This window comes from Sylvia atricapilla, chromosome 3 (genome assembly GCF_009819655.1).
Source record: "Sylvia atricapilla isolate bSylAtr1 chromosome 3, bSylAtr1.pri, whole genome shotgun sequence".
Taxonomy (NCBI): domain Eukaryota; kingdom Metazoa; phylum Chordata; class Aves; order Passeriformes; family Sylviidae; genus Sylvia; species Sylvia atricapilla.
In genome coordinates this window covers 106,058,264-106,070,641 of record NC_089142.1, presented here as the reverse complement: position 1 = coordinate 106,070,641, position 12,378 = coordinate 106,058,264, and the positions used below count along the sequence as shown (strand labels likewise).

General features: G+C 42.3%; 1 protein-coding gene across 1 annotated transcript; it reads left to right on the top strand.

Moving 5' to 3' along the window:
- Positions 1 to 1,454: 1,454 nt before the first annotated feature.
- NDUFAF5 (NADH:ubiquinone oxidoreductase complex assembly factor 5) lies at positions 1,455 to 9,268 on the top strand. The gene is made up of 11 exons (XM_066316519.1): positions 1,455 to 1,700; positions 2,240 to 2,280; positions 2,496 to 2,559; positions 3,218 to 3,265; positions 3,367 to 3,470; positions 3,956 to 3,995; positions 5,720 to 5,917; positions 6,520 to 6,580; positions 8,369 to 8,452; positions 8,829 to 8,911; positions 9,039 to 9,268. The coding sequence occupies exons 1-11, from the start codon at positions 1,455 to 1,457 to the stop codon at positions 9,123 to 9,125; spliced, it is 1,056 nt and encodes a 351-aa protein (XP_066172616.1). The 3' UTR covers positions 9,126 to 9,268.
- Positions 9,269 to 12,378: the final 3,110 nt, after the last annotated feature.

The following is a 12,378-nucleotide window of genomic DNA, read 5'->3' as shown; positions in this document are numbered from 1 at the left end:
GGTTGAATGTTCTCATTGAGGAGAGTTTTCCTCTTCTACCTAAATGGAATGTCCCCAGGAATAACTTGTACCTATTACACTCTGCCTTTTGCTTGTGACTTCTTGCAAAAACTGAGTCTCTATCTTCTCTGTAGCCACCTTTTAAACACTGGAACGTGAGGATAAGGTCTCCCCTGAGCCTTCTTTCCTCAAGGCAGAACAAACCCAGCTCTCTCTGCCTTTCCTGCACGTCCCAGTCCTTTGGCCATCCTTGTGGCCCTCTTCTGGACCCTCTCCAGCCTGTCCACATCTTTTTTGTATGGCAGGAACCAAAACTGAACACAGAATTCCAGATGTACCTGACAAGCACCAAGTGGGACAATGACTTCTTTAGCTCTGCTGTTGATGCCTCGTTGATGGAATCCAGCACCTCACTGGCTTTGATGCAGCAGCAGATTTAAACAAATCACAAATAATCCTGTGTCTACTACTGTCTCAGTCACAAATCTTTGTTTTGTCAGCTGTGCTGGCAGCCCAGAAATCCCCTATGCCCTGGGCTGTGTCCAAAGCTCCATGGACAGCAGGTGAGGAAGGGAATTCTGACCCTTTGTTCTGCTCAGGAGAGAGCCCACCTAAAGGGCTGTGTCCAGACCTGGGGTCCCAACACAGGAAGGATACAAAGCTGTTGGAACAAGTCTAGAGATCAGCAAGATATTTAGAAGGATGAAGTTCCTCTCTTACGAGAAAAAAACTGAGAGAACTGAAATTGTTCAGCGTGCAGAAGAGAAGGCTTCAGGAGACCTAACTGTGGGCCTCCAGTGTCTGAAGAGAGTCTACAAGAAAGATGGAGAAAGAATATTTACAAGGGTCTGGAGTAACAAGACGAAGGGGAATGGCTTCAACATATTAGAAGGCAGGTTTAAATTAGACAGGGGGAAAAAAAAATCTTCCCCGTGAGGCTGGTGAGGCACTGCAACAGGCTGCCCGGAGAAGCTGTGGATGCCTCATCCCTGGAAGTGTTCAAGGGGCAGGTTGGATGGGGCTCTGAGCAACCTGGCCTTGCCCATGGGAGAGGGCTTCGAACGAGATTGTGTTTGAGATCCCTTTCAACCCAAGCCCTTCTACGACTCTACGGTAAGGGAGACACCTGGGCTGCAGACACATCCCTCCGTGACTGCCCACCACACCACGCACGGCACCTTCCACGACATTAGCACCGCAGCTAACAGCCCACCAGCAGCACCACGTGCGCCAAGACGTCTGCACCCCCCGCATCCCCGAGCCCAGCGACGGACGCGGCCGCAAGGAAAAGCCCCGAGGACGCTCCGCTCGCACCGACCGTGCCCGGCTCCCGCCGCTCCCTCACGGCGCTGCCCGCACGCCGCCACCACGCCGCCACTTCCGGCGGCGCTACGGCGGCCGCGGCGGGACACGGCGGGTCACGGCGGGTCACGGCTCCGCCTCCCGCGCGGCGCATGCGCAGAGCGGCGCGCGAGGCCGAGCGGATGAGGGGTCTGGCGCAGCCGGCGCTGAGGGCGCGATGGTGCCGCCGGCTCTGGGCGCTGCCCGTGAGGGCCGCCGCCGCTTCGCCCCCTCCTCCCGCCGGGGCCTCGCCGGCCTCGGGCGCGCTGAACCCGTTCGACCGCCGGCTGAAGCGGAAGCAGAAGAACTGGGCGGCGCTGCAGGCCGAGCCCGCCAAGTGCGATTACCTGCGGGAGGAGGTGCGGGGCCGGGGGCGCTGGCGGGGTCACCTCCGGTGCTGTGGCCGCTTCTGGGCCCCGCAGCTCAGGGACGATATTGGGAAGCTGGAGCGGGTTCAGAGAAGGGCAGCGGGGCTGGTGGAGGGGCTGGAGCCCAAGGCCTCTGAGCGAGCTGGGGCGTTCAGCGTGGAGAAAAGAAGGGTCAGGGCTCGCCTTGTCGCTGTGACTCCCTGGACGGAGGTTGTAGCCAGGTGGAGGTCGGTCTCTCTTCCTGAGACGCCAGCGACGGGATAAGAGAACATTGTCTCAAGCTCTGGTAGAGGAAGTTTTGGTTGGGCATTAGGAATTTCTTCACAGAAAAGAGCGATCAGACAGACATTGGAATGAGCTGCCCAGGGAGGTGCTGGAGTCACCGGCACTGGAGGTGTCGAAGGAAAGGCTGAACGTGGCACTCAGTGCCGTGGTTTATTTGACAAAGCGCTGTTTGCCAATGGATTGTACTTGATGATCTCGGAGGTCTTTCCCTGCCCCACTGACCCTGTGGTTCTGACTCTTCGCAGGTCGGCGGCAGGATCGCGGACCGGGTGTTTGATGTCGCCAGGTGAGCCCCGCCTGTCCCGAATCCCCGGGGACTGGAGCCCTGGCGAGACCCGCTGGATGCCGAGCGCCCTGCCCAGGGCTACCGCACAACTCACCTCGGGGGGCTGAGTTCAATAACGCCCGTAGAGATTAGCAGGTGAAACGTAACATAGTCTAAAATCTAAAAAAATATCTCAAGTCTTGGTTATATTCTGTATTGTCAATCTTGTCCTTTAGAACGTTTCCTCTCGCTTTGGATGTTGGCTCTGGAAGAGGTTACATAGCTCAGCACTTAACCAAGGTATTGCCATTCTCTTCATACTAGAAAGCATTTAAATGCAGTTCATATGTGTCTCTCCCTTTCAAATAGGGCTCTGTTACGACTTAAAACAATCATCTGAGCCTTGATGAGGTGAATCTTCCCCCCCACATCCCATAGCTGTAGTTATAGTTCAAAACTGTTTTGCAGGCTATTTTAGTTTATTGTCACTGCAAACTGGACTAATGGTAATTCAAGGGAAGTTATCTGTTATAATACAGTTAACTTTTAGTTTTGGGTAGGAACATGTGTGGAGTTTTTGGTGACTCTATCAGCCACAGTTAGTTGTTAAAGAGAGGTGTCATTGTGGGGACTTTGAAGCAATTAACAGTTTATCCTTCATGAAGCAGGCTGTAAGTAAAGGTGCTTCCTTGGCTGTTAATCCATGGTTTATGTTTAACTAAACTTATGCCTAAAATTATAGAATGTGTTTTCTGTTACCATTTCTGCCTCAGCTGTTCTCCCTGGGAGCAGGTGCCATGTTGGGTGGGGAAAAAGTACTTTCTGCCTTAGATAAAGCTTTTATCAAGGGTGGAAAAGATTCTTTCTTGTTATAAATAGGTGTAAGTGCCAACAAATTACTTACATCCATTTACAAAATAATTTACATATTTAATAGCCTTTAAAATTTTTATTTCAGGAAACAGTTGAAAAGTTTATCCAAGTTGATATCGCAGAGAATGCTTTAGTAAGTAGCTCTTTGAATGCTAAAGTGCTTCAGTTCTGTAATACAGGAGAGCAAAAGAAGGGAGTTTCTGATGAGCTGTTTTATTTCTAACCCAACATTAGAAAAATGCTGTAGAGTCTGAAATCCCGACAGTCAGGGTCGTAGCTGATGAGGAATTCCTTCCTTTCAAAGAAGATACCTTTGATCTTGTTGTCAGCAGCCTAAGGTATGTATTAATAGTTCATTTATTTTGTTTTGTTTAAGTTGTTAATAATGTTCTTTTCAGAGTAGCTTTAAGAAAATCAATCCAGCAAAGATTAATAGTCCATTAAAAAGCAATAAGAAGTGTACTTACATGGTTAATACGAGCATGCATTAGGTAAAAACTGCTGTCCTGGTTATTCTTCCTGTTTTGTTTGCTTATTTTCCTACAAGATACTAGGGGAGCTTCTATCTTTCCTGCATTTTGACAAACTAGTCTCCAGGACTTGCATTTTGTCAACCAAAAAAAGAGAGAAAAAAGCACTATGTGGATAAACTTTGCTTCTTGTTTAGTATCAGTTTCAAGCCGGTGTTTCAGCATGGTTGCACCTTGAGAAACCAGTTTGTGGCTTTGGCTCCTGAAACTTACTTAGATCATTAAGTAATTACTTGCATTCCCTGAATTTGATTTAATCTGAAATTATAAACTGTACCCTTCTGTTATTTCAGTTTACATTGGGTGAATGACCTCCCTAAAGCTTTCAGAGAGGTAAGAAACTGTTCTTTAATACTCTAAGTCAGCACTTGCCATTACTTGCATTGAGAGCACTCTATATTTCCAGGTCTTTAACTAAGAGGCACACAAATAACTCACGTTGTACACAAGCATTGTTTGCAATACTTTGGGCAGTTTGAGGAGCATTAGTTGATATTGCTGCTGATTTGCTCCCTCAAATCAATTTGGAATAAATAACTGAAACAACATGTTTACGCAATATTTTGGATTGTCCACATCTGAGATCATGGTAACTGATGTTACCTGAGGCAGTGCTTTTCATTTTTATTGTTAGCTCTTACTATTTGTAGTACAATTACTATACTTCTCCAGAACTGCTTTGTGGAGCTTGAGTTATTTTTATGTGTCAGCTGTTTATTTTGAAATACAGCTTTGGTCAAGGATTTTTGATTTTGAAATGGAGCAAATACTTGTTGAGGACAGATTTTTTTTTTTTTCCCCAGTAACAGTTTTGGTCATTTTGGTTTAGTTCTTCTCGTTCTTCCAGGTGTAAACTTCAGTCAAATCAAAAATGTGGCATAAGAACAAGGAGCATGTTAACCAGTTTGCTGTTTTTTCATTTATTTCATCTTGATCAGTCATTGGAGTGCTGTTCTGTCACCTGTTGGTAGGAATAGGACTACTCTACTGTTACTGACATCATAAAAATCAGTTGAAATGCTTTCAGTACTTACAAAAGAAACTTTGAAAGAAATACACAATTTTCACTGGAATTTGAGTATTCTGTAGAGTGTCAAATACATTCTCCCACTTAAATAAACTGACATTGTCTCACAGTGGGGAGTGAACTGGGCTTCTTGGCCAACTTCCCTGATTTCCTCTGTTGGTAACACTGTCTTTGATGGAAACTGCCTTTAACTGCCTAATTTTCTTACCTGTCAATTAAAGCCTTTTTTACTAGCACAGAAAAGGTAGCTTGGTTTAAAAAGTATTGAAAATGTTTTTTTTTCCAAAAGCATTGGAAATGCTTGCTGTCTCATTAGCCTGGTTATATAATCAGGCTCTTCTAGATGTCTTCACCAGAGATCATTTCCAGCTCTTAAAGAAACAAGAAAGCATGGATTTATTGTCCTTCTCACTAGGAAGGGGGCTAGAACTTAGGAGACCAGGAAGCAGCTTGTCAGCCTTGGTGTTTGAGTTATGATGTTCCTGTTTTGGCAAGTTAACTGTAAGTAATCATAGGCAGAATAAAAATGGTGATTAGTCTGTTGTCTCAGAAGTGCAGAGATCACTGCTGGCAACTAAAGCCTCCATTTCTCTTAAATCAAGCCATTAAAAAGTGCTTTTTGCTGCTCTCAGGAGGTAAAAGTAAATAGCATACTTACCTTAATATACCCTCCTTTCCAAAGGAAATTAATTGAGAATATTGTTTTAGGCGTATTTTGCTGATAATAGTTTTACCCTCAATTTCCACGGTTTGTTCCATGTTTCCTGACTGAAAGTAAGTGAAATTGACTGAAATTTCGGTCAGTAAACTTGGAATTTCCAGTCAGGAAACATGGAACATCTCTGAGGATTTACTCTTAAAAACAGAGAACAGTCTCTCTTCAGCCAGAGCGTTTGTTCGCAGAGTGACCAGAAGCTGTGTGACAGCTCACCCTGCAGCATACAGTCACCATTAAGTCTGTTACAGCTCTTGCAGCGATTGCTTTGGAGCTGATGAAGGCCCAGAGTGTCAGAACGGTGTGTGTTTGTAGATCCACCAGGTGCTGAGGCCGGACGGGGTGTTCATTGGGGCCATGCTGGGCGGGGACACTCTGTACGAGCTGCGCTGCTCGCTGCAGCTGGCCGAGCTGGAGAGGGAGGGCGGCTTCTCCCCTCACGTGTCGCCCTTCACCGCCGTCGCCGATCTGGGACACCTGCTGGCCAGGGCTGGCTTCAACACCCTCACCGTGGTAATTATAAGTAAGAGAACCATCAGGCAGAACAATCCCAGAGCTGCTGGAATATGAAAATCGCTGTTTGCTGATGTGGTAATAACATGCGGCTTCCTTCTGCATGTGATGTACATCGCTGCAGAAATAACCCAGACTGCCACTGCTTTTGGTTTTGTGGTGATTAATGGAACCAGCTGAAGTGTACCTTTGGCTCGTGGCCCAGTAGAATTTGGATGGTTTTCTTGGAGAAACGTCAGAGAATATTAGAGCTGCGTAAAAAAGTTACAGACACTTGCTCTTCCTTTTAAAACCGAGAAGAAAGCAATGGCATTTAAATCAAAATTTGGTGGCATTTAACTTAAAATTGGATTGCATTTGGGCTACTAAGCAAAACTTTTTAGAAATGTTGAAATAGTACATGCTTTCTAGAAATACATGATTTGACCATAAGAGGCAGATGAATAGAGTTGTAGAATGGTTTGGGTTGGAAGGGACCTTAAAAATCATCTAGTTCCAGCTCTTCTGCCAGGGCAGGGAATAGTTTGGTAGTTTGGAAGGTTGAAATAATGATATTGGTTTAGCTTGATATGCTCTAAAACTGAACTTCTCAATTCATCTAGGATACTGATGAAATCCAAGTGAACTACCCAGGGTTATTTGAAGTTATGGAAGACTTACAAGGCAAGTACATTCTTTGTGGAAACATAAATGTTTTCTATATCAGTGGAGCAGACACAGAAGAGTTTTACTATGTGTTTCTTAACTCCAAATCATACATACAATCACATGGGTTGGAAAGAACCTTTAAAGGTCATCTAGTCCAACTCCCTGCAGTGAGCAGGGACATCTTGAAGTAGATCACGTTGCTCAGTGCAGGAGAAGGGAATGCAGGTGACCTGGCCCCTGATAAGTCAGAGCTGTGTTAATTCCCAATCCAGCCTCACCCCCGATGAGTCCCAGCTGTATCCAGTAAAGAGAAGTGTGATAAAGGGAGTGGCTGAGCTGGGGAGGGGAATCATGGAGCAGGAGGAACCTTGAGGAAGAGGGAAGGAGAGGCTCACAGAGAAGAAGGATCCTGAGGAGAGAGAAGCACTGCAGTGAGGTCAGTGTGGGTGTGCAGTCAGAGCCTGTTGTTGGAACCTGCAGTCACAGTCCAGCTGGGTAAAAGCTGCAGTCAGTCTGCACACCAATCCCTGCAGTCAGAGTTGAGCAGCAATAACCAGCAGTGAGAGGCTGCAAGGGAAAGCTCCAGCAGGAGCTGCTGCAGGCAGGGTCAGTGAATGGCTGGGGTCAGGATGGCTGAGCTGTGAAGGGGAATGAACCAGGACCCTTTTTGTGCTGTGATAAACAAGGAGTCTGTGTCTCAGCTCATTTCTACCCTCCAATGAGAGGGCTGCTGCAACAGCTCAGAGCTCTGTCCAGCCTGGTCTTGGATGTTTCCAGGTGTGGGTTATCCACCACCTTCCTGAGCAACCTGAGCCAGTGTTGCACCATTTTCATCACAAAACATTTCTTTCTTAAAAAAAGCAAATACATCTTCTTGCAACAAGGGAAGCATTAGTTTTTTCCTGCTGTCTAGTTAGTCAGGAGATTATGTCTGTCAGGAGATTCATGTTGGGAAGCACAAGTCAAAGATTTGCTGCTTCATGGTTTGCTGTGAATGTTCTGCTTTCCTGGGGTTCCTGTTCTGCATGAGCCTGTTCAGTGTAAGGTGCAGAAAAGCCCTTAAGGGCAGACAGAAGCCCATATCCCACACACTGACTTTTCCTGTGAGCCTTTCTAGTCACCAGGGCAATCAGCAAACTGCTTTGGAATGAGACTAAATATATCCTCAGTTTGGAGTCTGCTGAGGAACAGCAAACAGTTGAGTAAGGATTGTGTTAATATTCTGATTGCATTTGTCATGGATTGTGGAACAGTCATTCACATGCAGTCTGTTGTTACTGACAGCAACTCAGGGAATTTCTTATCTGGACCCACTGCTGTTTGCAGTAATTCCTTAATGGAAACACAACTTTTATTCTGTGCAGAAACATTCAGCTGCAGTAAGTGATTAAAAATATTCTAATTGTGGTTATTTTATTTTGTATTTTAAATCTCTTGGACTAGTAATTTTAATGGTTATCAGTTAAAACAATATAGTCATGTGTCTGATTAGATTCTTTGTACTCATTCTTAAAATCAGGTATACTTAAAAACCTAAATATTTGAAGACTCAGGCTGAAGAAGTAATAATTTGAAATGATTCCTAGCAATGCAAACTGTAAATTGCAAAGCATAGGAATGAAAAGTTTTGGTTTCTTACACATAAGAAACTCACCAAACGATCTGTGGTACGTTCTCTCTTACAGTGAAGTGCAGAGGGTTCTGTACTTACTCTGTTTAGTAAGAATCTGTCCTTAGTGCATGGCACTTAACTCATGGCATGTGCTATATCTTCTTTTTCTTAAAGCTGAAACGTATTTTTAGGTATGGGGGAGAGTAATTGCTCTTGGAATAGAAAACCTCTGCTACACAGGGAGACAATGCTGGCAGCTGCTGCAATATACCAAGGTCAGTATTTGAGAGGCAATGAGTTCATCTAAAATGACTTTAAGAACATTTTTTTCTGTGTCTTTTTCTATGACCTTTGTGAAGAAAAAAAAACCCAAAAAAACCCCCAAAAACCAAAACAAACCTAAAGCAAAACCAAACCCCCCCAAATACTTCAGAACAAAATGCCATTATCATAAGCTATTTTTAACCTTAATTCTAATGCTGGGATTTGAACTATATCGATGCAGCAGGATGAGATATTTTTATTGTCCCAAATCTTTCAGCAGGAGTCATTATGATGAAAATGTCACAGTCAGTTGTGATGTTCTGAGAGCTGAGTGTTTCCTGGAGCTGATGGTCTGAACCTTTTCTCTCTCCCTCCCTGCCCTGACAGAAATGTATGGGAACAGCGACGGCTCCGTGCCTGCCACCTTTCAGATCTACTACATGATTGGCTGGAAATACCATGAGTCACAGGTGATGTGAAGCTGTTCTTTTCTCTTTCAAGCTACTATTTGAATAAGCATTGTTTTAAAAGCTTTTCAAAAAACTTTTTAGTTTAAAACTACCCCTATATGTTTTGTTTTTTTTCCTTTTTCCTTAGGCAAAACCAGCCCAGCGAGGTTCTGCAACGGTTTCTTTTGGAGATCTGGCAAAAATAGAAGGACTTCTGAAAAAAGGAAAAAAATAGTTGTTCATCAGGAATAGTAATTGTCTTGAGACTTCTATAAAAGTTTTAATTGCAGACAGTCTTCACTTGTGCTTATTTAGTGGTGACATCCTGAAATGATAATAAAGTGCACACCCTAGAGGTTTTTGTACTGTGCCACAGCATCATCTGTGTGAAATGGTGTTAATTTTTTGTTTCTAGATAAATATTTGAGCAGTTTGCTCTCTCATGTCTTTGAGAGAGCAGTTCAACTCTTGACTTTTTATTAAATTTACTATTTTCCAAAATAATGCTTCTTTGAGCATTTCAGTGTCACAGGCTGCTCCTGGTATGGTTTACATGTCTTGAATGTATTTTTGAATTATTTCTCAAGAATAGTAGGTCATTATAAATAATCGTGTATAATAAAAGTAAAGAATGGTAGCAGATACATTTGTGAGCCATCCTATAAGAGACACTAGGAGCAAATACAAAGATATAAATGACTGTGGTTTTTATGAGTTGGAAAGTATGGGTAAAAAATTACTGTGACTATTGTTTGAGATTTGAATAATTAAGTGATATTTTATCTAAATGTTAGTTGAAAATTACATTTACACATTACTTTCCAAGCTCAGAGGCTAAAGAGCAAAAAGAGTAATTTTCTCTTGAGCTGTGACTTTTCCTGTCTATAACTGCATTACCAGAAATTGATACCAATTGCAACCATGACCCATTAATAAGAGAGGTTTAGAATAATATCTGCCCAGAGATTTTGCTTGCTTATAGCGCTCATAGAGATGGAGAGAAAGAGAAAGGATAAAGACTTTACAATCAATTATACACAGTTGAATAAGTTCTACCACAGTATCTGAGTGGTTTATCAATCCTGGTGGAACTAAAGCCTTATAAAGTTTATTTCCTAGGATTTTTTAAGATTATCCACCAGGTGGAGTTTGACAGAACTTGTGCATGGCACAGACCCAACAGGCCAGGTAGGCACAAGCATTCCCATGTGTAAGGTCCTGATTTGAGGGGTTATTTTATTGACTAGGCTTTGACTTTGAATAAAAAATGGGCAGAGAAGGTGCAAATCATGAGAAAGAGGGCAGCAATATTCTGTTTTTGTTTACAAGCCTAACCCATAATAGTTCAAGGGAAGTGAGTTCATCTTTTTTGTTTTCCTAGAAAACAACAGTAATGCTGCTTGAAAAAGGGGGAGAGACTCTAAATGGTCTGATAACCTTTAAAGACTAACCCTCTAAAAACTAAATCTAAAACAAGAGCTTGTTTCTGTGAAAGCTGCTTTTTTAACACTACATCAGTGGACTTACAAAATACTACATCTCTCTACACGTCTTCTCTGGCTTAAATAAAATTCCCTTGTTTCTGGAGGAATCTCTGGTTTCCCAGATGTAGGTTTCTGTGAAGTTAGGGTGTAAAATTAATGTAACTTTGTCAGTCCTTGCTTCAGTAGGTTAATTTCCAGTCACTTGAGCTGCAGGTTGTGACTCATGTGCTCAGGGAATGAGGAGGTGGAATGTGCTGGGTAAATGTTAATTGGAGAAGTGCTCCTACTGTGCTCCTTTGAAGTACTCAAGTTATGGAGAAAAGGAAGGATTTTCAGTTCTTTGATTTCATATTTCATAGATGGCATACATAAATAGTTAAGTGTTTTGGTAGTGGGAAAACAGATCTTCTGAACAGGGAGAAGAGATAAGTAGCTTTCTTCCTAACCCTTGGGGAGGGAAAAAGGTGTAGATACTCTATTAATCTGGAAAGTACTGGGGAGTAAGAGAAGTAAGGAGTAGTAAATATGGCATTGGAGCAGTATGGGTTGGAATGAGGGAACAGGTAACAGGCAGGCAAGGTGTTCATTTCCCTGGCTGTGTTGTTTCTGGTGTTTTTTAACTGCAGTTCTGGGATTTTTCTGTAGTATTTCTTGCAATTCAAGGTTACTCCTGGTTTCTACTACTTGCTTGAATAAGTAATTTTGAAAGCATTTAGTTTACTATGAACAGATGTCTTTGTCACAAGGCTCTTTCATTTGAATTCTTTTTCAGATGTAAGTCTTTATGGCTTTCTGAAATTGTAATGAAGAAGAGCATGGTTGCTGTTTGCTAGCCTAGTACTTCATGTAAGCTGAGAGTCAGCTTTTGCAGAGTGAGTAACTTCTAAAAAGTAGTTGTGAAGGTGATGTAATTAGTTAATTTAAAAAGCTTTATGCAGAATATTATAATACAGAATATTTTTCTCCTGAGTACAGAATGAGAAAAGAATTCAAGGAGATAATCATTTTAGTCAATCAAAAGCTAGGAGCCCATAAATAAAATAAGAATAAGTTTAGAAAAGAAGCATGGTTGCACTTAATGAACATGAGTGTTTTATTAGAGTTTGAGTCACAGATCAGTGAGTACGCTTGGTCTGGGTCTTTGGCTTCAAGATCTGTCAATGTATAGTTTTAATTAAGTCTGTTTAGAATAAAGGAATGAGATCCTGCACTTTCAAGACTAAGAATTTGTGAAGTTGAAACCTGAGAGAGGATTCTTCATTACCTCTAATTTATAAAAATGTCATCAGCAGAAGTATAAAAGTGAACCATACAAAATTAAATTTAAATGTATTTCTTTACACTGCTTATAAAAGAAAAATATGTGTGACACTCTTTTAATGTTTTCTGGAAAATCTAGGAGCTAACACGGAGCTTTCAGTTGCAGGGGGAGAAACACACCAAGCTTTCATATGGTGTTTAATTGGAATTTCCTGAAGCAAAAACCTGATCTCAGGGATTAAATTCATTAGAGCATCTTGTTTAAGAAGGCACACTTTAGGAGGCTAGCACGTATCTTAAACCTCTTAAGTTTTCATTTGTCTAACCCAAAGATTTAATATGCACTTTTCAAAGATGTGATCCATTTTTGCCCAGGTTTTGTGGCCATTACTTTGGAGGAGTGCAATTATTGTAGTGCTTTGATTGAAATCAATCTGAGTGCAGAAGAAAATGAGACCTATGTAGATAATGGTTTGATTCCCTGAATATCTTGGGTGCCTTCAAGTGAAAGAAAAGGAAGAAGAGAATAAAAAAGAAAAATAAAAACCTGAGATAGGTAAGTTTAGCTGAAGGCTACATATCAGAGCAAAGCACAAGACACTGAAGGAGTGCATGTAAGGGAAAAACAGTTCATGCCTTATTTAAATCAAGTTGGAATTGAAGCAATTTGTTGATTTTTTGATAGCTTGTAGTTAATTGTTAGTCCCTTAACTATAGATGCAGGATTAATAGCAGCAATATAAC